Source organism: Aulonocara stuartgranti, assembly GCF_965226115.1.
Source record: "Aulonocara stuartgranti genome assembly, chromosome: 5".
In the NCBI taxonomy this organism is placed as follows: Eukaryota; Metazoa; Chordata; class Actinopteri; order Cichliformes; family Cichlidae; genus Aulonocara; species Aulonocara stuartgranti.
In genome coordinates, this window is record NC_138943.1 from 7359013 (window position 1) to 7385556 (window position 26544).

Genomic DNA, 26544 nt, shown 5'->3' on the forward strand with positions numbered 1-26544 from the left:
AGCAGTGCTGTTTACAGGTCGTAAACTTTGCTAGATTTTAAAATATCAAGCATTAAGCCACATGGCTCATGGATAACTACACAAATTGCAAAATGACTTCGGGGATCAGCTTTACACTCCGGTTCTATATTCACATGCACACAAGGGGCCATGCCGCCTTATTAATAAGATGAAACTGCACTGGCTCTCATTTGAATAGAGTAGAATATTTCCATATTTGCTTATGGTGGAGACTTTCTAAAAACTGCGTGATGCACTCTAATGGTTCGTTCTCGAGCTGATTTTTATGCTTTGGGGGATTTTTTTTGTATTCTATGCAAATTGGTTTCAACTTTTTTCACTCTTTCCCAAATTAATGGCAGAATCCAACAAAAAAGTTTTTGTTCCCCACACTGTCCCCATCAGAATAATTTCTGGAAAAAAGATATATTAGGATGTGTCACATTAATACAAATTATGAATTAAAATATGCTTACTAGATAAATTAGACTTGTTTTCCTGTGCCAGCCTGGAGGGAAGGAAGACTATGAAAAAGAGCTTTTCATGCTTGATGGATCTTGATGAGAATCAGGCGGCAGCAGAGCGCTTTTTCTTAGTGTTTAAAGGCTTAGATCATTTTAGAAACTCAAAATAATATAATTTGTTACTATCCAACTTTGAATAGCCTTGGGGTAGATTTAGTCATTGTGTTTTGAACAGTGATTTTTTTTTCTTCACAGTAGAAGAAATATTAAAATGAAATAGCTTGATTATTGAAAAAGTTGTTTTATCCTGTGCATGTCTCTTTGGTTTATACTTAACTCATTCATGCTTCTCTCTGTATTCCCATTTCCACAGATCACCAAATAAGCAAAAAACACTGAAAGTGAAAATAAATATAAAGTTATCTTCCACTGTGGCTGCTAATGAAGACTGCATGAAAAAGTGAATACAGTGTTGTAAAGATATTCGTATTCAAATATTCTTGATGAGATATGGATTAGTCTTCTTAACTGTTAAAATACCTCAAAATGGTAATATTCATGTTTATTATTAAAATTGTTCCCTTTGATATAAATACATTTTTGACAAGACCTTCCAAGTAACTTCACTTAGCTAACTTTAGAGCAGCATAATATTAGTTTTGCTGGTCTAAATTCTATTATTGTTCAATATCTTCAGCCCTAACAATGTGTTGATGCTATAGATTTGTAAAAATATATAAAAATCCATAAATAAACAGTATCCTCCATAGACACACACACTCTCTCTGTCTTACACACACACTGACACACACACACACACACGCACACACACACACACACTTTATAATAAGAAGTGAAAACCATACTCAAAGATGCACCCAGCCGCTTGAATGAAAAATGCTCACTGAATGCAAGTTTTCATTGCCTGTGTGGCCTGCCGCATGTATAAATGTGTTTCTGTTCAGCTGGCATACTTTAAATTTTGATGACATAGTGCAAAAATTGTAATTGCATTTTAAGTCCCAGGAGACGTTCTAAAAATGTCAAACACCCATGGATTAAAGATACAAATGAGTACAAATAAGAATAGCTATATTTAGGCTTAAAGTTTTTTTTTTTTAATGATGGCAAACTGACAGTGAGGTAAAACCCTTTTAAAACGTGGACTAGACAATAGCTAAATAATGAAATAAAACATAATTTTTTTTCTTTTTTTCTTTTTTTTAAAAACATAAAAGTGGTCCATTAAATGTGATTAGAACCAGTGATCAAGGTGCGAGAGAAATATTTATGATTTTGGGAAAAAAAATAGTTTATTAAATTAACAAATTGCTGCTAATGTGGTTACATTTTTTGGTTTTTTGTTGTTTTGTTTTTGAGCTCCCCAATCCCAGAGAGGGGATTCGATTCTCCCACTTAAAACGAAAGACAAATATCAGGTTGACTTAAACAGAATTTTTAGCTAAGACTGATGAATAGGCACATCAAAGTGCAGGTTTTCTTGGAAATTTCCAGAACGGATCACGCAAAGCAAAAATTGTTAAACCTGTGCCAGAGTTAACTAGCACTGGCAAGTTAAAATATTATACAGCAGAACTGCTTGACGCCAGCATTAGTCCTGCCCTTTTGCCAATTGGCTAATCTTTAGTGCTGCAGAATGCATTGGACTAATTGCTGTTTAATCCAGAGACTGCTATATCTTGTCATAATATCAGTGTATTTTAAATACAGGTCTCCTTGGAATTGATTTGAGTCCACCAAAAGGATCAAGTGGATTTTTCTGTGTCATATTTTTTCTTCATTTTGAGACTTCATCATATGTATCTATTCCAATTTCCTGACTTGTATAAAAACCTGTAATGCAGTAAATTTACTGTATCTGGGTCTGTGTTGGTGTGTGGTAGTATTCATTAGCCTTCTGCACAGTCCACATCAGGTCAGTGTGGAACCCTTGCCCAGAGATAGCATGACATTATACGAAGCGGCTGAGGAACAGGTCATCCCCACCCTGGGGATGTGCGGGGATGCGGCAGTGGAGCATTTGTCCTGACATTTGGAGAGCAGGTGGACAACACAATGGTGGGGAGGTAGTAAGCAGAGGGAGATTGAGATGGAGATGTGGGGCTGTTTTAGATGCACTGTGGGGATGACGGGGGTCAGCTCGCCCCATCTTCCAGTGGCAGGTCCTGAGATTAGAAAACCATCAAACGTCCTCTGCTATACACATCTGAATGGCAGCTATAGATGAGCCGTGAGTGGCTGTGTGTGGCCTTGGTTCTATCCTCTGTGTGTGTGGTTGTGTAGCTGACAGAGGGGAACAAGGGGACACTGTATGTGCTGAGAGAATATCAATAGTTTTATTCACATACACAGAGGAATCAAAGTTCAAGCATGATAGTTGGGAATTGTAGCATTGTTGCATTAGTACAGGACATAGTGTTAAAGGACAATTTTTGTTTTTGCTTATGTGATTATTCTTATTGTCTGTTCTAAAAATATAAATGACTGTTATACTATAAAATAAAACATTTTCCCCCAAATTCTGTTACGATCATCAAACCACTCAAACTATACTCTTAATCTACATATTGCTCACATCTAAGGGTCTGTGTAAAGTAAATTTGTTTAGTGCTCTCTCACATGGATGCCAAAATAACTGTCTAGACTGTAAGCATCAATTCTATGCGTGAAAAGGCCTGCAAATTTAGATAACCTACAGTGTGAAAAGAGCACCAAATGTGTTAGATGTCTAAATATCTATTTTATAATACGTTACGTAATTGTGAGCGTATTAAAAATACAGTTATGGTCAGAAGTTTACATACCCATGATAGCCCATTAAGAGTGTAATTATGGGCTTTTAATGATTTCTTTGAACTGTCTTTCCAAGTTGGGATAATTGTATAGCTTACATCTTTATTGACTTTAAAAAACGAAAATTTATTTCAGATTTCCTCTAATCCACAAGGTCAAGAGGGTCAAATGAATACAAATACTTAAAAACTGTACATTGTCATTTAACTTAATAAGATCTTCGCTAGCATAAAATAATTTTGTTTTACAGCATTGATTAGATTGACCAATACTCAGAACAGTGGGAAAGTCCAAGGAACTATGTACTGGAAACTGCTGTTGACAATAAAGCAATTTTTTTTATTGTCATAGACAGAGACGGCACTGACAAAGAACGAAGCCCCTGCTCCAAAATTGACACCTTTAAGCTCAACTGAAAGTACACATGGACATTCAACATGACAGTGACCTCCTGTATTTCAACCTATTTTTAACCCATAACCAGTTTAACAATAGAACCACCAGTACGGGTATAAATGACCCCCTTGGCGGTTCTAATGTTAAAATGAACCCCAAATGGCCGAATATCCAGCCAGAATTATGGCAGAAGCTTGTTGATAGTTACCAAAAGTTTCTGGTCAAGGTGCAACTTGCTGAAGAACATAGGGAAATTCAAACTTGTTCACCCAATACGATGTGTGTGTGTGATATATATATATATATATATATATATATATATATATATATATATATATTAGGGGTGCAACGATACACAAAATTCACGGTTCGGTTCGGTTCGATACTTTGGTGTCACGGTTCGATATTTTTTCGATACAAAAAATGTTCATGCATTTTTAATTTGTCATTTATTAAAATTATAAATATATATTTTAACTCAAAAGTACAGTTTTTAAATTTAACCCTAACCCTTGTGCGTGTTTTTTATTTTGACAGCGAATGCGCACCTGCGGACCACTTATGTGCAGCCCTGGTTATTTAGCTCATCATATTGCAGCCACAGAAATTCTTTTGTCCATGAAACCATAAAGCTGCACTTTCTTTTTGCCTCATAGTCTGATTTGTCATAACTTTTAATCTCGTTGAAATGACCTCAACTTCACAACACGGCAAATCTCCGTTAACGAGCTACCGCCGATCGCTCCGTGCATGGGGCTAGACGGCCAACACGTTAACGAGCTAACTGCGCTAACACACTAGTTCACACCAATGTAATTGAGCATTGCATGGCACATTCAACATACTGTTTTACTTTAGTCCATGACTCGCTTACCTTCAGGGTCATACGTCACATGAAAACCAAAATAATTCCAAACGCCAGATCTGAATGACGTTCAATTTGCCTGTTGCAAGGAGAGCTTAACTTCTGTCTCGCTAGCTTGCCCTGCGCTCTTCCTTCTGACTATGCTGTCTGTGTTGAGCGCTCAGTGGATCTGCGACAGTGCAGCCTAGGCGGAGTAGTCGAACACAGATTCACTGAGCGCTCAACACAGACAGCATCGTCAGAAGGAAAATTGATAAAATAAATTACAAATGTTGTATTGTTCGATACATATGCGTACCGAACCGAAAGCACTGTATCGAACGGTTCAATATCGATACGAATATCGTTGCACCCCTAATATATATATATATATACAGTGGGGCAAAAAAGTATTTAGTCAGCCACCGATTGTGCAAGTTCCCCCACCTAAAATGATGACAGAGGTCAGTAATTTGCACCAGAGGTACACTTCAACTGTGAGAGACAGAATGTAAAAAAAAAAATCCATGAATCCACATGGTAGGATTTGTAAAGAATTTATTAGTAAATCAGGGTGGAAAATAAGTATTTGGTCAATAACAAAAATACAACTCAATACTTTGTAACATAACCTTTGTTGGCAATAACAGAGGTCAAACGTTTACTATAGGTCTTTACCAGGTTTGCACACACAGTAGCTGGTATTTTGGCCCATTCCTCCATGCAGATCTTCTCGAGAGCAGTGATGTTTTGGGGCTGTCGCCGAGCAACACGGACTTTCAACTCCCGCCACAGATTTTCTATGGGGTTGAGATCTGGAGACTGGCTAGGCCACTCCAGGACTTTCAAATGCTTCTTACGGAGCCACTCCTTTGTTGCCCGGGCGGTGTGTTTTGGATCATTGTCATGTTGGAAGACCCAGCCTTGTTTCATCTTCAAAGTTCTCACTGATGGAAGGAGGTTTTGGCTCAAAATCTCACGATACATGGCCCCATTCATTCTGTCCTTAACACGGATCAGTCATCCTGTCCCCTTGGCAGGAAAACAGCCCCATAGCATGATGTTTCCACCCCCATGCTTCACAGTAGGTATGGTGTTCTTGGGATGCAACTCAGTATTCTTCTTCCTCCAAACACGACGAGTTGAGTTTATACCAAAAAGTTCTACTTTGGTTTCATCTGACCACATGACATTCTCCCAATCCTCTGCTGTATCATCCATGTGCTCTCTGGCAAACTTCAGACGGGCCTGGACATGCACTGGCTTCAGCAGCGGAACACGTCTGGCACTGCGGGATTTGATTCCCTGCCGTTGTAGTGTGTTACTGATGGTTACCTTTGTTACTTTGGTCCCAGCTCTCTGCAGGTCATTCACCAGGTCCCCCCGTGTGGTTCTGGGATCTTTGCTCACCGTTCTCATGATCATTTTGACCCCACGGGATGAGATCTTGCGTGGAGCCCCATATCGAGGGAGATTATCAGTGGTCTTGTATGTCTTCCATTTTCTGATGATTGCTCCCACAGTTGATTTTTTCACACCAAGCTGCTTGCCTATTGTAGGTTCACTCTTCCCAGTCTGGTGCAGGTCTACAATACTTTTCCTGGTGTCCTTCGAAAGCTCTTTGGTCTTGGCCATGGCGGCGTTTGGAGTCTGACTGTTTGAGGCTGTGGACAGGTGTCTTTTATACAGATGATGAGTTCAAACAGGTGCCATTCATACAGGTAACGAGTGGGGGACAGAAAAGCTTCTTACAGAAGACGTTACAGGTCTGTGAGAGCCAGAGATTTTCCTTGTTTGAGGTGACCAAATACTTATTTTCCACCCTGATTTACGAATAAATTCTTTACAAATCCTACCATGTGAATTCATGGATTTTTTTTTTCACATTCTGTCTCTCACAGTTGAAGTGTACCTCTGGTGCAAATTACTGACCTCTGTCATCATTTTAAGTGGGGGAACTTGCACAATCGGTGGCTGACTAAATACTTTTTTGCCCCACTGTATATATATAACGAGAGACACCCGGAATGACTAACCGAAGGTCGGACGGTCCTGATCCCCAAGGACCCCAAGAAGGGACCGGTCCCCTCCAACTACCGACCAATAACCTGCCTCAGTACTACATGGAAGCTCCTGTCAGGCATCATATCGGCTAAGATGAACAGGCACATGGGTCAATACATGAGCGGGACACAGAAAGGGATTGGCAAGAATACCAGAGGCGCAAAACACCAGCTACTGGTAGACAGAACAGTCAGCCGAGACTGCAAGACCAGACTGACCAACCTGTGCACTGCCTGCATTGATTACAAGAAGGCCTATGACTCAATGCCCCACAGCTGGATACTGGAATGCTTAGAATTGTACAAGATCAATGGGACCCTAAGAGCCTTCATCAGGAACTCAATGGGGATGTGGCGTACAACACTAGAGGCCAACTCCAAGCCCATAGCACAAGTCACCATCAAGTGCGGGATCTACCAAGGAGATGCTCTGTCCCCACTGCTGTTCTGCATAGGCCTGAACCCCCTCAGTGAGATCATTAACAAGACTGGCTACGGATACCGACTACGGAACGGAGCAGTTGTCAGCCACCTCCTGTACATGGATGACATCAAGCTTTATGCCAAGAGTGAACGAGACATCGATTCACTGAACCACACTACCAGGCTATACAGCAATGACATTGGAATGTCATTCGGACTGGAGAAGTGTAGTCGGATGGTAACAAAGAGAGGAAAGTTAGTCAGAACTGAGGGGATTGAACTACCAGAAGGCAACATTCAAGGTTCAAGGTTCAAGGTTCTTTATTTGTCACATGCATAGTTATACAAGTATAACACACAGTGAAATGTAGCCTGACACGCTCCTCGACATGTGCAAAAAAATTGGGGGGGGGGGGGTGTAGAGGAAAAACATCATATATATATGTAGTATATACATTGGGTGAATGTGCAGTAGTAGCGGCAAGCAGGTGAATTCTGTACATTAATATGAATAGACATCTGACTATTTTACAGGATAGACAATATAAACATATTTAAAATTAAAGGAATTGAAATGTACATTGTGCCTTGGTTTAGTGTCTGGAAGAGTCCTGACTCAGTCAATTATAGATGATGTGAGAGGGCGGGTGTGTGTGTTTAGGGCACGGATGGCTTGGGGATAGAAGCTCCTCTTGAGTCTCTCTGTCCTTGCCCGGAAGATGCGGAACCTTCTACCAGATTGCAGAAGTTGGAACAGTTTGTTGCCAGGATGGGACGGGTCCTTCAGTATCTGCGCTGCTCTAGTCCGGCATCTCCTGGTGTAGGTGTCCTGAAGCGGGGGGAGAGCAATCCTGCAGCAGCGTTCTGCTGTACGGATCACTCTCTGGAGAGCTTTTTGGTCCTTCACACAGCTGTTCCCGAACCACGATGTCATGTTCTGTGTGAGGATGCTCTCCACAGCGCCTGTATAGAAAATCCTGAGGATCTTTGGAGAGACCCTGAACTTCCTCAGTTGTCGCAGGTGATACAGGCGCTGCCTAGCCTTTTTGGTCTGGACCTGAATGTGGGCAGCCCATGTCAGGTCTGAGGAGATGTGGACACCAAGATACTTGAAGGACTGCACCCTCTCCACTGGAGCTCCATTGATGATAATGGGCTTGTAGTCTCTGTGCTGACCCCTTCTGAAGTCCACCACCAGCTCCTTGGTCTTGCTGACGTTCAGCTGGAGGTGGTTGTCCTGGCACCACGATGCAAGATTCTTCACTTCATCCATTGCAGACATAGAGGACAGTTACAAGTACCTGGGGATCCCGCAGGCGAATGGGAACCATGAAGAGGCCGCTAGAAAAGCTGCAACCACCTGCAGAGGGTCAGGCAAGTCCTGAGGAGTCAGCTGAATGGTAAGAACAAGATCCGGGCCATCAACACGTATGCCCTGCCCGTGATCAGGTACCCTGCTGGGGTAATAGGCTGGCCAAAGGAGGAGATAGAAGCCACTGACATAAAGACAAGAAAGCTCCTTACCATGCATGGAGGGTTTCACCCCAAGTCCAGCACCCTGAGGCTGTACGCTAAGCGCAAGGAAGGGGGCCGGGGACTGGTGAGTGTCAGCACCACAGTCCAGGATGAGACAACGAACATCCAAGAATACATTGGGAAGATGGCCCCAACTGACCGAGTGCTCAGTGAATACCTCAGGCAGCAGAAACCCAAGAAAGAGGAGGGAGACGAGGACCCATCATGGAAGGACAGGCCCCTGCACGGTATGTACCACCGGCAGATAGAGGAGGTGGCTGATATCCAGAAATCCTACCAGTGGTTGGACAAAGCTGGACTGAAAGACAGCACAGAGGCACTAATCATGGCAGCACAAGAACAAGCTCTGAGCACAAGATCCATAGAGGCTGGGGTCTATCACACCAGGCAAGACCCCAGGTGCAGGCTGTGTAAAGATGCCCCAGAGACAATCCAGCACATAACAGCAGGGTGCAAGATGCTAGCAGGCAAGGCATACATGGAACGCCATAACCAAGTGGCCGGCATAGTGTACAGGAACATCTGTGCCGAGTATAATCTGGAAGTCCCGAGGTCAAAATGGGAGATGCCCCCAAGGGTGGTGGAGAATGACCGAGCTAAGATCCTGTGGGACTTCCAGATACAGACGGACAAAATGGTGGTGGCTAACCAACCGGACATAGTGGTGGTAGACAAACAGAAGAAGACGGCCATAGTGATCGATGTAGCGGTTCCGAATGACAGCAATATCAGGAAGAAGGAACACGAGAAGCTGGAGAAATACCAAGGGCTCAGAGAAGAGCTCGAGAGGATGTGGAGGGTGAAGGTAACGGTGGTCCCCGTGGTAATCGGAGCACTAGGTGCGGTGACTCCCAAGCTAGGCGAGTGGCTCCAGCAGATCCCGGGAATAACATCGGAGATCTCTGTCCAGAAGAGCGCAGTCCTGGGAACAGCTAAGATACTGCGCAGGACCCTCAAGCTCCCAGGCCTCTGGTAGAGGACCCGAGCTTGAAGGATAAACCGCCCGCAGGGGCGTGCTGGGTGTTTTTGTATATATATATATATAGATAGATAGATAGATAGATAGATAGATAGATAGATAGATAGATAGATAGATAGATAGATAGATAGATAGATAGATAGATAGATAGATAGATAGATAGATAGATAGATAGATAGATAGATAGATAGATAGATAGATAGATAGATAATATATATATATATATATATATATATATATATATATATATATATATATATATATATATATATATATATATATATATATATATATATATATATATATATATATATATATATATATATATATATATATATATATATAGATAGATAGATAGATCGATCGATCGATATATATATATATATATATATATATATATATAGAGAGAGAGAGAGAGAGATATATATAGATATAGATATATAGATAGAGAGAGAGAGAGAGAGAGAGAGAGAGATATCTATCTCTATCGACATATCTATAGATATATCTATAGATATATAGATTTGTATACACACACACACACACACACACACACACACACACATATATCTATATTATTCAGAGTCTTATTCAGAGTATGTTTTTTTTGAAAGAAGGAAGTTATAATTTAAGGGGTTTTTGTAACTTCAAAACAATAAAGGTACGTACTACAAGAAAAGGCTTTTGTGTTTCTGTTCATGGAGTGAAACTATGGAACAGTCTGAATATGGAATTAAAGCGATGTCCAAACATAAAACTGTTCAAAAAGAGTTATTCAAAGGTTACTGTGTCTGATGTGGGCCTGTCTGATCATTACTGTGTTTTCTTTGAAAGTAAAATCTCAGCCCACACAAATATATCAACAACAGTGATCACAAAACGGTGTATAACTGAACACAGTAGTGCAATTTTTAACCAGGTCTTCCCATTAACATCTGACCTGCCCAGAGGGTCAGTCAATGAGCTCGTCAATAGCTTCAATGCTAACATGTTAAATGTAATGGACACTATTGCTCCCATTAAGGTGAAGGTTATCTCTGGAAGGAAAAAGTCTCCATGGAGAAACTCCACACTGGTGAAAAAAGAAAAAAGAGAGTGTAGGAAAGCTGAGCGCAGATGGAGAAAAACAAACCTCCAGGTTCATTATGACATTTATAAAGAGAAACTTCACAATTATAATTTACAACTGAGGAATGCAAGGAGGTCCTACTTCTCTGACATCATCACTAAAAACAGCCATAATGCTCGGGTCTTATTTTCTACAGTTGACAGGCTAACAAACCCCCCTGTGTCAGTGGCAGCTGAACTTCATTCGACCATGGCCTGCAATGACTTTGCCAAATTCTTCACTGAAAAAATCCAAAAAATTAGACAAGCAATTGGTACATCAACAGCAGATCCAGGATATGTACTGTGTCCACCAAAAAACTGTTTAAACACCATGAAACAGTTTCAACCTATTAACAGCAAAGACCTGGAGGACATCTTAGGTAAACTGAACTCCTCCTCCTGCTGTTTAGATGTCCTGCCAACAAGTTTTTTCAAAAAGGTCTCAAAGACTTTAGAGTCAGACCTGTTACAGATCGTCAACTTTTCTTTATTATCAGGTGTGTTTCCAGAATCACTAAAAACTGCTGTAATCAAACCTATACTGAAAAAGGACAATCTTGACAAGACACAAATGAACAACTACAGGCCGATCTCAAATCTCCCGTTTTTAAGTAAGATCATTGAAAAAGCAGTTTCTCAACAGCTCAGTTACTTCTTAAAACAGAATAATTGCTACGATGCCTTCCAGTCAGGTTTTAGACAGAACCACAGCACTGAAACCGCTCTGACCAAAGTGTTTAATGACATATGTCTGAATACAGACAGTGGAAAAATGTCAGTCCTAGTTTTACTGGATCTCAGTGCAGCATTTGATACAGTTGACCACAACATATTACTCAAACGACTGGAGAACTGGACAGGTCTTTCAGGAACTGTACTAAACTGGTTCAAAACATACGTAGAAAACAGGAAATACTTTGTATCAATAGGTAACTTCACATCTGAGCAGACAAGTATCACATGTGGAGTTCCCCAAGGTTCCATCTTGGGACCCCTTCTGTTTAACATCTACATGCTCCCACTGGCACAGATTATAAACAACAACAAAATAAACTATCACAGCTATGCAGATGACACACAAATATATATCACAATGTCACCAGGAGACCGAGGCCCTGTACAGGCTCTTGGTAAATGCATTGAGGAAATCAATGACTGGTTGTGCCACAATTTTCTCCAGCTAAACAAAAACAAAACTGAGGTAATAGTCTTTGGCGCCAAAGAAAAACGATTACAGGTCACCAGAGAACTTCAATCTATACACCTAAAAACCACAAACCAGGCGAGAAATTTGGGTGTAGTGATGGATGCAGACCTAAACTTAGAAAAACACATTAAGACAATAACAAAAGTCAGCTTACTATCACCTCAAGAATATTTCAAGGATAAAAGATCTGATGTCTCAACAGGACCTGGAAAAACTAGTCCATGCATTCATCTTTAGTAGGCTTGATTACTGTAACAGCATCTTTACAGGTCTACCTAAAAAAATCAGTCAGACAACTACAGCTCATTCAGAACGCTGCTGCTCGAGTCCTCACTAAGACCAAAAAAGTGGACCACATCAGTCCAGCTCTGAGGTCCTTACACTGGCTGCCTGTCCGTCAGAGGATAGACTTTAAAGTTCTGATGCTGGCCTATAAAGCTCTGAATGGTTTAGGACCAAAATACATCAATGACCTCCTGACCCAGTATGAACCATCCAGATCCCTCAGGTCATCTGGATCCGGTCTTTTATCAGTTCCCAGAGTCAGAACCAGACACGGAGAAGCTGCATTCAGCTTTTATGCTCCTTATATCTGGAACAAACTCCCAGAAAGCCTCAGATCAGCTGAAACACTCAGTTTATTTAAATCCAGGTTGAAGACTCACCTGTTCTCAGCTGCATTTGAATAAAGCACCAAATCCACACTTTAAGCTTAAATTTCAAAACTTACATTTAACTACTGATTTTATCTACTGTTCTGATTTTATCTGTTTTGATTTTATATACTGTTTTGTTTGTTTGTTTGTTTGTTTGTTAATTAATTAGTTTATTTGCTTGTTTTAATCAATTTTAAATCATGCTTTTTATTTGTTCTTGTTTCTAATGTCTCTGTAAAGCACTTTGAATCACCTTGTTGTTGAATTGTGCTATACAAATAAACTTGCCTTGCCTTGCCTTGCCTATACAAATATGATCTTCTCAAACTATAAAGAAAAGGAAAATATTTAAATTAAGTGAATGTCTCTATTTAAAAACAAACAAACAAAAAATCATGATGTTATATTATAGTATATAGTATATCAGAAATCTGTTCACTATTTTTATTACAAATTATATCAGTAAGGAAGCTGACTAAATATTAACTGATAATTTATGGAAAAGGGGTGGGATTAAATAAGTGTATACTTCTTCCCACTCCCTTTCAACATGTAAATTAATCAGAATGTTTTTTGTATGTAATTGGTATCGTATTTTTTCTCTCTCTTATTTTCTTTTAAATGTACTTGTATATTGTTCACATGTTGAAATAAATTACCAATCAATCATAGATAGATAGATAGATAGATAGATAGATAGATAGATAGATAGATAGATAGATAGATAGATAGATAGATAGATAGATAGATAGATAGATAGATAGATAGATAGATAGATAGATAGATAGATAGATAGATAGATAGATAGATAGATAGATAGATAGATAGATAGATAGATAGATAGATAGATATATGCACTCACCCTCATTTTTACCTCAACACAGGTTTGTTTTGGTTCCCTCCCTTATTTGTTTGCAGTCTCAACAGACCAGTTAGACGGGTTCATGAGTATGACTCCATGGGGAAAAGATTGTCTCTGCAGAGAAAACACAATAGCTGCGGTGGTTCTGTGGCTGCCCATATAAATGTGGGAAAGACATGGCAATGCTAGAAATGTATTTAGGTTTGGCATCCTGACAATTTAACAGTTTACCAATAACGTTTAACACTTTCTGGTAGGTACTATCAATGATATTACAGAGTATTGTGACAGCGTGTATGCAGATTATTACACTAATTTGTAATCTTGTTTGTCTGTTAATTCAGCAGACAAATGCTTGGTATGGCATTATTTGTCAGTAATGGCTGGGGAAATGTGGATAAACTGTTGGCTTGTTCACAACCTCTGTAATTGTCTCACTGAGCTGTAACAACATTCCACGGTCCCAACAATTAACCTGACGGAGAGCCAAAACAAAACAAATATAAAACACAATAATGCAACAAAACAACAAAAAAAGTGTCCAAAGCTACAAAAATGAATAAGCTATACTAAAACAGATTCATAATTATTGTCTATACTTTTACTACATTAGGGTCAATCCACATGTAGTCAATGGTTTCTGGAAAACAGTGTGTTCTCAAGACAACACTGACTGGCATAATAGCTTAGAGTAAAATTTGTCCCAGTGTTTTATTGCAGCAGAAAGGACACATACTGTGACAAAAACAGATCCGCCAGAAGTCTTCCATCTCCATTCCCTCTCTAATTACAGCTCAAATGTAAACCCATTATCCCTCGCCACATTATGAGTTACCTCTAGCTATTCTGAAACTCAAAGAAATTAGGATTTTTGGATTTTGATAGAAATCGAAGGAGAGCCTGGTGATAACGATTTGAGCTGATGAATGCAATTAGTGAAGAAGTGCTAACAGCATGGTAGTAATTGGGTCTTACAAACTAAAAGCCTGCCCTTACCCAGCAATTAAAGCAACCCCCTTTAAAGTTAGTCAATTGTATTGCTGTTAATGGCCTATGCCTGGCTAAAGCTTAGCGTTAGGAGGCACAGACCCCTTTCATATTGGCAATAGAGCAGGTCCTTATCACAAGGTTTCTGTGCGGTGTTGAAAGTGATTAATTTGTTTGTGATGGTGATTCCTTGCTCCACAGACTGTGTTTTATGAGAGGTTTGATGCATACTGCTACATAACATTAACTCTGAAATGAGTTACTTACAGTTTATATTTCATAAAGAAGAATAGTCCCATTGTTAAGCTTTTAACATATTGTAATTAATGTGTGGGTAGTGTTGCTAAAATTAAATGAAAGAAAGGGAAGCACCATGCTCATAACTCTGATGGTTATTTTTTAATTTGCAATTACGCAGCTTAATGTTTTAGCCCATATTGAATCCTTCAGTTTTTATACATTGTAAAAACTGGCATAATTAGTACAACATACCACACGTATAGGGGATGGGAATTAATGAGTTCACAGGGTGTTCTGGAGGTAAACCTGTGAAATATCAGGGTAAAGGTTACATAATAATTTGGTGCAGAGGTCAGACTTCACCCAGCTGCATCATGAATTCTTTGTGATGTTCAGGCAGTTATGTTTTTTCCACTTGTGGAAAAAAAAAAAATCTCTTCATCCTCCCAGTTTTTGTCAGTGAAGTAATAGCAGCACGTATACCAGAGTAAATCGCAGATTATTCACTAGTTCTCTGATATGTGTTTTCAAAGGAAATTGAAAGACCAGTTATATGAGATGACGGCTCATATACACCAATCAGCCACATATAATCTGTTGCAAACCAGGTTCAGCAGCTTCTGGTACAGAACAGTTCACGGACAGCATCCTTATAAACCCGATGATCCAATCCAAAATCGACAGTAATAAGACGGATCTGTATCTCAGGTCAAAATGCTAGACATGAAAAGCAGGATAAATGCAATTCTGACCAGGATTAGTATGAGTATTTTAAAGGAGCAACACTAGGCTATGAGATTATAACATATTAATACTTACTCTGAGTTGTGTTTTTTCAGAGTGGCTCATTCTGTAGAGTGTATCATAGCAGTTTGATAGTTTCAGAGGAGCAGACAGGAAAGCCTCGTCATGAAGGAAACTGAAGCAGACAGGTGCAACCATACTGAAAGCAGGCTGAGATGTGTCAGTGCAGAACCAATCAGACAGAGGCAGGAGAGAAAGGAAACTGAAAAACACAGTACAGACTTTCCGTTTGTTGACATTCTGAGAGAATTCAAATGATGTACTTGCATAGAGCGGCATGACGTGCACACCTATGACAGTGCATCTTAAAACTGTGTATCAAAAGCTAACACATATAACATTTCTGTAGTCTGAGCAGATAGCCTAGTAGTTTGGGGGGTTTTGCAAATTCAGTTTTAACCACATCTATCTTATCAAACACGTATTTACAACTGCACCATTTCTTTCATGTGCTGTGATTACAGACTTCAAAGAAAATTTGTCCCACTATCGAGTCTGTAGTGAACTCAAGCCAAAGAATCATAAATGAAAGTCTGCAAAACAAAATATACAGAAATCTTTTTGGTATGGTCCTAGTTAGAGGTTATATAAAGAGAAATATTTGTTGATTAATTAAGAATCTCTCCTTAGAAAGCTCGAGGTGTGAACACCAGAATTCATATAAGACAAATTGCCTGTAGTCAAGTCAGGTCAGTAATATTAAAGAGCAACAGTCAGAAGTAGCAGTCAGCAATCAGCGCCCCTTTGCTACAACCTGTTTCAAAATATGAGGGATGCCTCTTTCTAAATTGTCATGTGGTATTATTTGAAGATGTCTGACAAGATGTTGGGAAAGTTTATTATCCTTTCTAAGAGCTAATTCCTTTTACTTAATGTTACAGATTTTCAGCTCCCAGTCATAAATGTAACACATTTCCCTTAAAAACAGTCCCAAGAAACCTCTTTTCCAAGCAGTTTGATAATATAAATCGTAACAAACACTTTATGAAACTCATCATCCATTCAGCTTGGGGTAGTTTCCTCTTTTCTTTTAAAGCAGTGCTATGCTAGGTCTGGTGGTTATTCACTAGAGGCTGGATACTGACTGAATAAAGTGAAATATAAGCTTCTGAAATGTAGTCTATCAATTGCTTGCCTCCATCTTCCGGCTGCGCTCCATGACTTTTCGCCTTCTGGCTCACATTTCCTCAGGAATGAAGTGCAGTGCTGAGTGTCCACATCGGACCATAAAAACAGCAACCGAGGCTGAGCATCAAGTTTATGTGAATGGACTGGAGCATAAAAAGTAATGGGTGGGACCATTGGAGTTCTTCTGAAATGGCTTTTTTAAAAGGTTTGTCGACATATTTTTCAGCAAGATGGTCTATTAAAAAGAGGAACATTTATATTGAGCTGTCAGTGGGTGGACGGGTCAGATGCTCCTTTAATAGTGTCCTCAGGCGGCCCGCAATTCAACAGGGGATCAGTGCCGGTGGCTGCCTCACCACTAACGAGATAATATTGTTTTCTAGGACAAGGTTTGATTTAGAGCAACTGGTTAAATATACCTCTCAGTTAGCAGCATTGTTAATGTAATTACATGACAGTTTGATTTAGAGCAGAATAATCTCTGCTCCTCAGCTATGAATAACTGGAAACAAACCATTAGTCTTATTTTCAGACTGAGCTTGTTGCTCCACTTTTACCACAGGCTCCTATGTCTAATGAAGATGGATCTTTCTGCAGTAGAAATGATTGTGGTTCAGCCATTGTTATAGAAATGTAGGATTTAACTGAGGTTACTCATCTCCTTTTTTCCCCCTGAACCAATCCTGTGTTTCATGATGCTGCACCAGTCACTCAGCTCTGAAAGGCATCAGTGGAATCTGCTCAACATGAAAAACATGGGAATCCAGTTGGAAAGCAGAGATGGCAACCATTTAGAGCAGACATGACATCCACTTGACAGATAACCACCATGTGTGCATGTCAGATGAGAGACCACAGATAGTAAAGGATCCCTGGCTTCTCTCTCGTCTGCCTCTGTGGAGTCCAAGAGACGTTTTTCGTGGACAGCCACTAATAATGCTTCTAGAAAAATCCAGGAATATTTATAATGTAATTATTGTAATGTTAAACATCATTGCTTTATAGGCATGAGTTAGGTTTTGAGATTGGGGATATAAACATTCTCCATTCAGATACATCCAAGAGTTTTGCTCTTCTTTGAGTGTGGCAGCTCAGAGGAAGATATAAAACACAACATTTTCTATGGATTTATTTTGATATAAGAAATTAAATTCTGCTAAGAAGATCAGGTTTTCACAATTACACTTATCTACTTTTGGCTTCACAGCTTCAAAGTGATCTAAACTCTATTGATATCTCCTTTGGTAGAAAATGATGTTCCCAGTGAATGCAGTTTGTGCTTTAAGAAAAATATCCAGACTTTAAAACAGAAGATTCAAAAGTACAAGGTGGGGTTTTAATTTAAAAAAAGAAAGTATTTAAGTATTAGACAGGAGTAATCACAGAGGCCCCACTTCATTTATAGTAGTAGGATGAGGAAAGCATCTGGAAAGTGTTCTCTATAACAGCGGTTCACAACACACGAGAAAAGACCCGAGGTAATGATAAAAACAGTAACCCCCCCCAATAAAAGCCAATAAAAACCATGAAAACCATAAATTTCACACCAGAGCCTCAACTCTTGTAGCCCAGTACCAAACGACTCATGGACCGGTACCAGTCCATGGACCGAGGGTTGGGGGCCACTGCCCTGTGATACTCAGTCAAGTTCAAGTAAAGATTTGATTTTAGATCAATTTTGAAGCATAAGAATAATGATAAGAAGAATGAAGAATGAGGTGGAAGCCACATATTTCTTCAATATTTAATAAACTGATTGTATGCGTTTATGCACAAAGTAAACTAAACATTAGCCGAAAATGTGTTTGGCTTTGCTCTGATGCTTTCGAACATCTATGTGTGCATGCCAAGCAATAGAAAAAAGATAAAAACTAAAAGGAGACACACTCATCAAAGCATTGTCACACAGAGATGCACAGGCATATACTCACTAAGTCAAAGTAAAAGATGCACACTCTTTTGGATGTGTCCTATGCTTTGTACACCTTTTGACTGTTCAGTTCTTTATTTGCTAAGCACTACATATGTTTGCAAATTCAGTGTGTAGATTTAAAAATAAAAATATTATACCACACATATAAAGTCACTCATCTTGCAAGAAAAAACCTTTCTGTATTGTGATATCTCTGGTTTCTGTTCATTCTTAGTAGCACACAAAACAATTCAGTAGGTAGCCTAGACCTGAATGAGAACACAAAACGTCTTTTAAGTTGAATCATAATTGTGACATCAGGTTATTTTGAAAGATTATTTTTCCCTTTTCAAAGACCAAGACAGCATAAAGACATTTAGGTGTTTCTGCTCATCAGACCAGACATGTGCAAATCTTTCCTAAACCTTGAACAGTTTATTAGTCATTACAAATCTATTAGTCATATTACAAATCTCCGTCAGTCACTACAAAGCAAAGAGCATGAAAGCAAAAAAGCTTTTATGGTAATTAAACCAGTCAGAGCTATAACAAAATGCCAAATCCTAAAACACGTGAATTTAAAATTGTGCATGTTAAAATATTTTCTTAGGAAATAAAACCAAAAGTCCTAACTAAATGTTATGGAAGCAAATAGAGCTGACCAGAATGCACATAATTTAACTTTATTTTATAGGTTTCTAGATCTGAATGTGCAGAGTGGCACACAGTGGTGTTATCCATAAATGCCAGACTGCTTTGATTGAAGTACCTGCAGTAGGTGACACAAGACAAACAAGCTTTGTATTCGATCATGAACTCTTAAGATTAAAAAAGGAACATACATGTAGCATTATATTTTAAATGTGCCAGAAAATCATGAAAGTAAGAATAAGAATTTAATGGGTCTCTGGTGGTGTTTCTGAATATCCCTTATTACATTTGCAGTAGCTATACAGAGAATAAGAGAAGGCTTTGACGCCATGTATAAGTCTGTTTCTGTCTCACTGCTGCTGCCACTGCTGTCCCTGGATTTAATAACTTCAGTAGCCTTTCACTTATAAGGCTGTATGATTCCTTGAGGGACTTCAATTGATCAGTCAGTGGTGGGCTCTTACACTGTGGCAGCTAGATGAATGGTACTGACATCGACTTCATCTAAACCACTAAAGCATACACTCTGGGAATGTGAGAGCCCACTCATCTGTTTCTATATTCTTTCTCTCTAACGATTGTCCTCAGTGAGTAGAAGATTAAATATAAAGGAAAATTCAGCTTTTTTTTTTAAATGTTTTTTTTTTACACAACAAAACTGTGCTTGGAGAATAAAGACAGATGAACAAGCAATACTAGCTTCTCTTTTACTAGTGTTTCTCCCTTTTCATCTAATCTCAAAAGCACCATGTTGCAGATGATTATGATTAGCTTGGTTTTTGGTTTGATTACTCTCACAAATGCTGAATATCAACCTGCAAGTGCTTTCCTTAAGAAGAAAGTGATCTTTTTTGATGTTCTTTTCATATTTCTTTTTATGTTGTCAAAACATTTGGTTCCTCATTGTGTTCTTTTAATAAGAGAATAATAGAAATTGTCCAGACGTCTATCCGAACAACAAAAACAAAAAAATCGAAATCATCTCATACTATAAAATGTGCCTGCTATTATAGCTTATTTAGTTTGTAATATCAGCTCACATTGGACCTTGCTGGATCTGCTATGCTGTGGAGTTTGCTTCTCTAGTGCTGTTAATTTTAAACCTGCAGTAATGATTTTTTTCACCACCTCAGTACAGAAAACCGCAAAAAAAACAGCGACAAAGACCAAAATATCGCATCTTTGTATGGTGAACATGTTAGCAAACTGTAGCTTCTTAATACAGCTATATAACATAGACTAACATTCATTATCACATATTGTACGTCTCTCTGTTGTTCTTTTATATATTTTTTTAATTAACACTTGTCTAGTGGGTAGTAGTTGAAAGTTTGCCACACTCAAAATAAAGATCCTGTTATTTACCCTGTTTTTAGCTTTGTTTTTGTCTCTCCCAGTTGGGAAATATCTCATTCTCCTACAGACAGACATGTTGCAAATTAATGCATGATCACTACAGCGGCAGCTCTTATGGGAACATCTTTTGGGTTCACTTGTCCTTGGAGAAGGAAGGGTCACTGCAGTACAATGTATAATGAAACATTTCTCGTCTAATTGGAGTGGGCTCTTTCAGGATGACAATTCCCCCATCAATATTGCATGAGGGGGTCACTGAATGATTTCATGAGTATGAAAATTATGTGAATTATATGATACGAACTGACAAGAGGGCTCTTCACCTTCTCAAAAAACAAATGAGGGAAATAATGCTGATGAGAGCGATAAAAATGAACCAACAAAAGAACATAGTGTTCCCCATCAAAAACACAAGATAAAACAATACTTAGCAGCAGAGACTTTGCTGTTAAATGTCATCTTGACCAATGTTTGTCCCAAAAATATGAGAATAGCATCCACACTGATAAAAAGTAGAATTTCCAGTTAAATTAAACTGATTCTGCCTCTCTCTCAGAGGTGAGTGCGTCTCTGCATCGTGCTGGGCCTGATCGTCAGCTCAGCAGGTTTACAGCATGGCAGAAACGAGTCAGTCTTTTCTGATATGGTAATCCAATTAAACACTGCTCTTGTGAGAGATCACTTTGTATTTCTCACCAGGCAATAGGAATGAATGTTTCATAAGTCAATACTTCAGTATGTCTCTGGTGTTTTTGATGCCACAATGACAGATTTTTTTTAATGTATCTGTTTCAATTGTTTTACCAGGATCTATTTTTAATGCCCACTCACATTTCCTATTAATGAGTGTTTTGGCTGTGGGAAGCTGGTAGCTGTTGTCATTTGTAGCCTCTGTTATACCTGGAAAATATGCTGCAGTTAGTTGTGTTCAGCATGTAGAGGCTTTTGAGTTGGCAAAAATGGGTTACCGGCCTTTGGAACAAATAGTATGATTTGAATCATTATTAATTCATATAGTGTCTCTATTGTATGCCCCACAACCTCAGTTTTTTTTTATGGCTGCTGCTGTTTCTGCGGTTGGGCCCTCTGGCCAGAACCTTACTCTGTTTTCAGTGTTTTGATCTGCCTCTACGTTTGCCAACTGAAAAAGGCTGACTAGCTGCACACTGCATGGGGCAAGATTGAAACAGAAAATACACACTGGATTTTTTTTGTTCCCTGTCCTTCTGTGGTGTAAGCCCACTAAAGCTTAATGTGCTTCATACCTTATTGAATAACAGAGATTATTTCTTGTCAGGTGTGGGTCTTTTCACGTCAACAAGAAGATTTGATTTGATGTTAATTCAACTTAAGAACACTAGGGTCTGTCAAGTGCACTTGTTTGAACTGTACACTTGGAGTTTAGATAAGCAGGTTCTTACTCACTCTAGATGTATAATTGTTATATTAAAGCTAAAATTATTTATTAATTATGTATTTTCTTCTAAATGATATAAGCTCCTTTAACTACCTAACTAATTTGATTTGATGGGTCATTAATAAATATCTCATTTTGTGCTATATATATATATATATATATATATATATATATATATATATATATATATATATATATATATATATATATATATATATATATATATATATATCAGTGTTGTTCCTTTGATGTCGCTAAATGAGCATGAATGCAGTGCAGCTAACGATGAAATAACCCATTTGGAATATTTCCCCACTTAAGGTGATGCCATTGATATTCAAGACTCTGTGGCGTTTCTTGTTTGTCAGTTCTTTGATGAACTGACCTCAGGCACCTTGATGAACACTCAGTAGATTTCATTTTGCAAACAATACTAGATGTCGCATGACCTTCACTGTTTCTTTGACTGCGTGTTGATGCATTTTATGTTTACAGATTTACATTTTTTACATTACAGGAGCTGTATGCAAAGAGATGCTGGAGGTTCAGCTCAAAAACTCTCAGTAATGGTGACTACAAAAGAAACAATATATATTTTTTAAATGCTAACTATCATAAGATATTTTTCAAATGCTTGAAATATGTTCCTTCTATTTTTGTTTATATTTGTCTCATACCTAATAATACAGGATACAGAGTTGTTACATGACATTTGTCAGTTTCATGAGAGTTATGTTTTATATGTATTTTTTATTTGTTATTGAAAGTAGAGAGAAGGAGTGTGACAGGAAATAAAAGCCTAAGCTGGTATCAAAATAGAAATTTGTTACTGGCTCAAGGTGTGTTATATTGTAAGTGTCATGAGCTGGTTGTGTGGCAGGCAGAGAGAGGACCCAAAATGCAGGACTTGGCAAACAGGCTTAACTTAAGACAGAGCTTTATTTGCTGGCAACTGGCTGATTGAACAATATACTGTAACAAACAGAGCTAAGCTGGAGTAAACTAACTGAAACCACAAACCCTGAGACTCACACACACATACACACAACATGAGAAGATGACAACGACGTGACAAGGAACAGAGGAAAACTAAGGAGCTAAATACACAGGATATCCAGAGTCTGAGCAATGGGTGGAAAACACAGCTGGACAAAATCTGACCAGTGAAATAAGGGAAGCAAAACTAAATGTAACACATATAAAACGAGGGACTGTCAAAAGGAAACAAAGTGACAAGGACACTGAGACTCAGGCAAAGACACGTGAGCTTGACATTAAGACAGGGATAACAGATATAGAAACACATGATGGACTGACATAAAAAGGGGGACAGACATAAAAGCAAGCAATAGCCAAACTAAAGCAGGACTGCTGAGGGGGATGCTGATGAGGACATACAGAGAAAAGACTGGGAAACTGGACATGAAAGGAAACTAAATTAAACAAGAACCAAGAACTTAAATAACAAAAAAAAAAGAAGCTCCCTTAAAGTGAAGATCAGAATTTCAGTATTCTGCACAAATGAACAACAAACTCAAAAAACCTGGGTCAAAGCCCCAGAACCATGACAGTTTAAGTTTTAAATCTTATGATCTTTAATTAGAAAAGAAACACCAACAATCACTCGGAAACAGTCGGGAGGAAACCCATTGCAGCATGACTAAGGGATGGTTCAGCATCACTTGATCCGTCCCTAACTAGAAGCTTTTTCACAAAGGAAGGTTTTAAGTCGAATCTGAAAAATAGTGTCTGTCTCCTGTATCCAAACTGGGAGCTGGTTCCATAGTGGAGGGGCCTGATAGCTGAAGGCATGTCCACCTATTCTGCTTTTGAAAGCTCACAAGTAAGCCTGCAGTCTGACACGAAGTACTCGGTTAGGATAATAAGGTACAGTGGAGGTCTATATTGGGGTGATTATTCAAGACTATGTGCGAACAGAACAATTTTACATTTAATTCTGAATTTAACAGGGAGAAATATGGTCTCTTTCTTGTCCCAGTCAGTGCTATCGCTGTAGCATATTGGATCAGCTGAAAGTTATTCAAGGTGCTTTTAGAGCTTTTAACAGCACTTTTGGAAATATGCTTACAAAAATTCTACAACAAATAGAAACACCCTATTCCAGGATGTCATTCATAGTATTACCTCAGTTTAAGTTTTTGAACTTGTAAGAGATGATTCGATGCATTATGTGCCTCAGTTTTGCCTCTTCAAGAAGTATTTCTCCTTTTTGCAGTCTGTGAGGTCTTCCAGACACCATTACCACGTTCCTCTTTTTCATGTATTCTCTGTCGTGCTTCTATTACTGTATGTTGTGCTTGACTGACCAGGTGATCCTGATATAGCAAGTCATGCAGCTGACAGCAGGAACAGCGTGTTGTCCTGGACGCCTCCACACCGGCATGTTAGATCAATTGTTTGATTGCTGTAGAAGCTGACAGTAACCTGTTGCTTTCTCCTAACCCTTGCGATCAGTTCTTTGGTAAGAACAACAGGAGAGCACTAGTGATTGCCAACAAGTTTTTTTTAGTAGAGAAATGAATGTATAGCTCTGTTCCACAAGGTTCAGTTTGCAACAGCGTTTCTCAAGGGCTTTCTAAGCTATGACCTGATTTATTTTGGGTTGCAGGACAAATTGCAGTCTGCTTTTAATGTATATATGTGGCCTAAAAAGTGTATTTTTGCAGAAATCAGCAACACTCCAAATATAACTTTAATGTCAGATTGACCTTAGGACTAGTCAGTGGCCTTTTTTAAAGAATTACTATTACCTCAAATGTGTGCATGTCATCATGTATGACTTTAGGTGAGTGTGACTGAGTTCTTGAATTAAACAGATAATGTTCTTATGTTCTATTTAGCTTTTTCAGAACACAAAAAACTTGCTTGTAAAACGAAAATGTGAGAATGAAGCATGACTCATGAGGACATTTTATAAATAAAAACAGCGGCTGTGGTTCTCTTTTTCCTGCCTGCCTTTTGTCATTGTGTTGGCACTAAATAAATGAATAAAAATAAGTCAGAGCTAGTGGGCAACGTGATGGGGAAAATAAGAAAATTAAAAGAAGAGTGCATCTGTCATCTCTTTCCTTTTTGCACCACGGGATTCACACTTTGCAAAGTCTCTTATTGTAAACTGAAATGGGCTCATAAAAAACGACGAGTTTACTCATGAAGAGTACTATGAACTTCATAGTACAATAAGTGTACAGTAGGTCAGTTTGAGTTTTTCAGCCTTTAAATAAATCTTTTTTGTGACTCTATTATTATATGAAAATTATTTCAATTATCATCAGTGTCTAAACTATCCACAATTTGGGATTACAAGGAAGACACTAAAGGAAATGTTCATTCCGACTGAGTTTGTCAATTGTGTTACTTACAGTCCAAATAATAGTTTTGTAAGATGACATTATTAAAGTAAAGGCTATGTCAGCTTAATACCATTAACTGATGAGATACATTCAGTCACCCGGCTTTCATCTGAAATAAACATCACTTAAAACACTGAATGATCTTTACCGTCTAAATGAGGCCACAGAGCTAGGTTTTCTCCTTCCCACCATATTTACCAATACAATATAGCGTAGCTGATGCTAACTCGCACTGACATAAGGGATTTTAGTCATCAGACTATACAATGTGTTCATAAAAATAAACAAATTCAGCTGACAAATAACCAAATAATCATCATTATCTCAAGAGTGACTATACATCGGTTTAAGTTTCATGTTTTATGACCCATTGCTAATCCTAATGATGTTGCTGGAACACAACCTAGCAAGCTAGAAAAGCTTTATATTTGTTGTACTAATAATTCACAATTATTTAAATGTCATATGTAATTGTTCAGCAATTGCAGTAAATTGTTTCCTCCATACTTTTGTGCAGGTTCTGGTTGAATTTTGGCATTAATCAATCAGGTTTCGATGAATATCATTGCAGAGGAGATTAGAGTGGTATTGACTGGCTGAAGGGTTGGGCCTTGTGCCAGCTCTCATTAGTGGTCTCTGTCCTTTCACCTCGGTTTGTCTCTCAGTTTTCCCTGCTGCTAATGTTTGTGCCTGCTGATTTAAACCGATGGTAGTCCTAAGTGCTTTAATAGAAATGTATTGATCACAGGGCTTGCGAGCCATTTATGTGGCTACATGGATATTTTCACACAGAAAAGATAACAGGCAACCTATTTTCTGCATGTATACATTGCATTTTATGTCTTTCATTCTGCTGTTTTACGGTAAAAAAACAAAACAAAATGTAATCTTCATGTGAAACATTTGTGTTTCATGTAAGCAGTCTGAATTCGGCCTTACCTTGAGACCTATGTCCTATCAGTACTTGGCTATTGCAAAAAGAGTTTAGTCCATTTAGGTCAGTCAACCTAAATTTTCACCCAAAGTCTTAAAGGTTTTAACTCCAAGTTTGTCTCTAGTTTTCCAGTTTTTGAAAAACTCTTTCTCTGGTATCATTATTTCCCAGGACTCCATGCCCACTATGTAGAAGCCATAGTAATCACACATTGTTGTTTCTTACTCAGCTGACCCCTATGGCCTGCTCTCTGACCGCTCACCCCTTCCACACTGCATGGGGTTTTTAGAACGAGCCTCACAGTCAGCGACCTTGGTCAGCAGCTCCAGTTTTAATCAGTGGTTGTCTTCAGATGGGGTGTCCAAACTAGCCGCTTTCTGTTTCCTT

At 38.7% G+C, this 26544-nt stretch overlaps 2 protein-coding genes across 3 annotated transcripts in view; both read left to right on the forward strand.

Annotated features, from left to right (window-relative positions):
* The window catches only part of tafa3a (TAFA chemokine like family member 3a), a 117951-nt gene that overhangs the window by 72920 nt on the left and 18487 nt on the right, over positions 1 to 26544 (forward strand). The gene's annotated exons all lie outside the window — the stretch shown is intronic.
* Positions 7288 to 9574, forward strand: LOC309707617 (uncharacterized protein). Its single transcript, XM_082535037.1, has 2 exons — positions 7288 to 7306; positions 8371 to 9574. Exon 2 carries the CDS (start codon positions 8530 to 8532, stop codon positions 9514 to 9516), a length of 987 nt encoding a protein of 328 aa, XP_082391163.1. The 5' UTR covers positions 7288 to 7306; positions 8371 to 8529; the 3' UTR covers positions 9517 to 9574.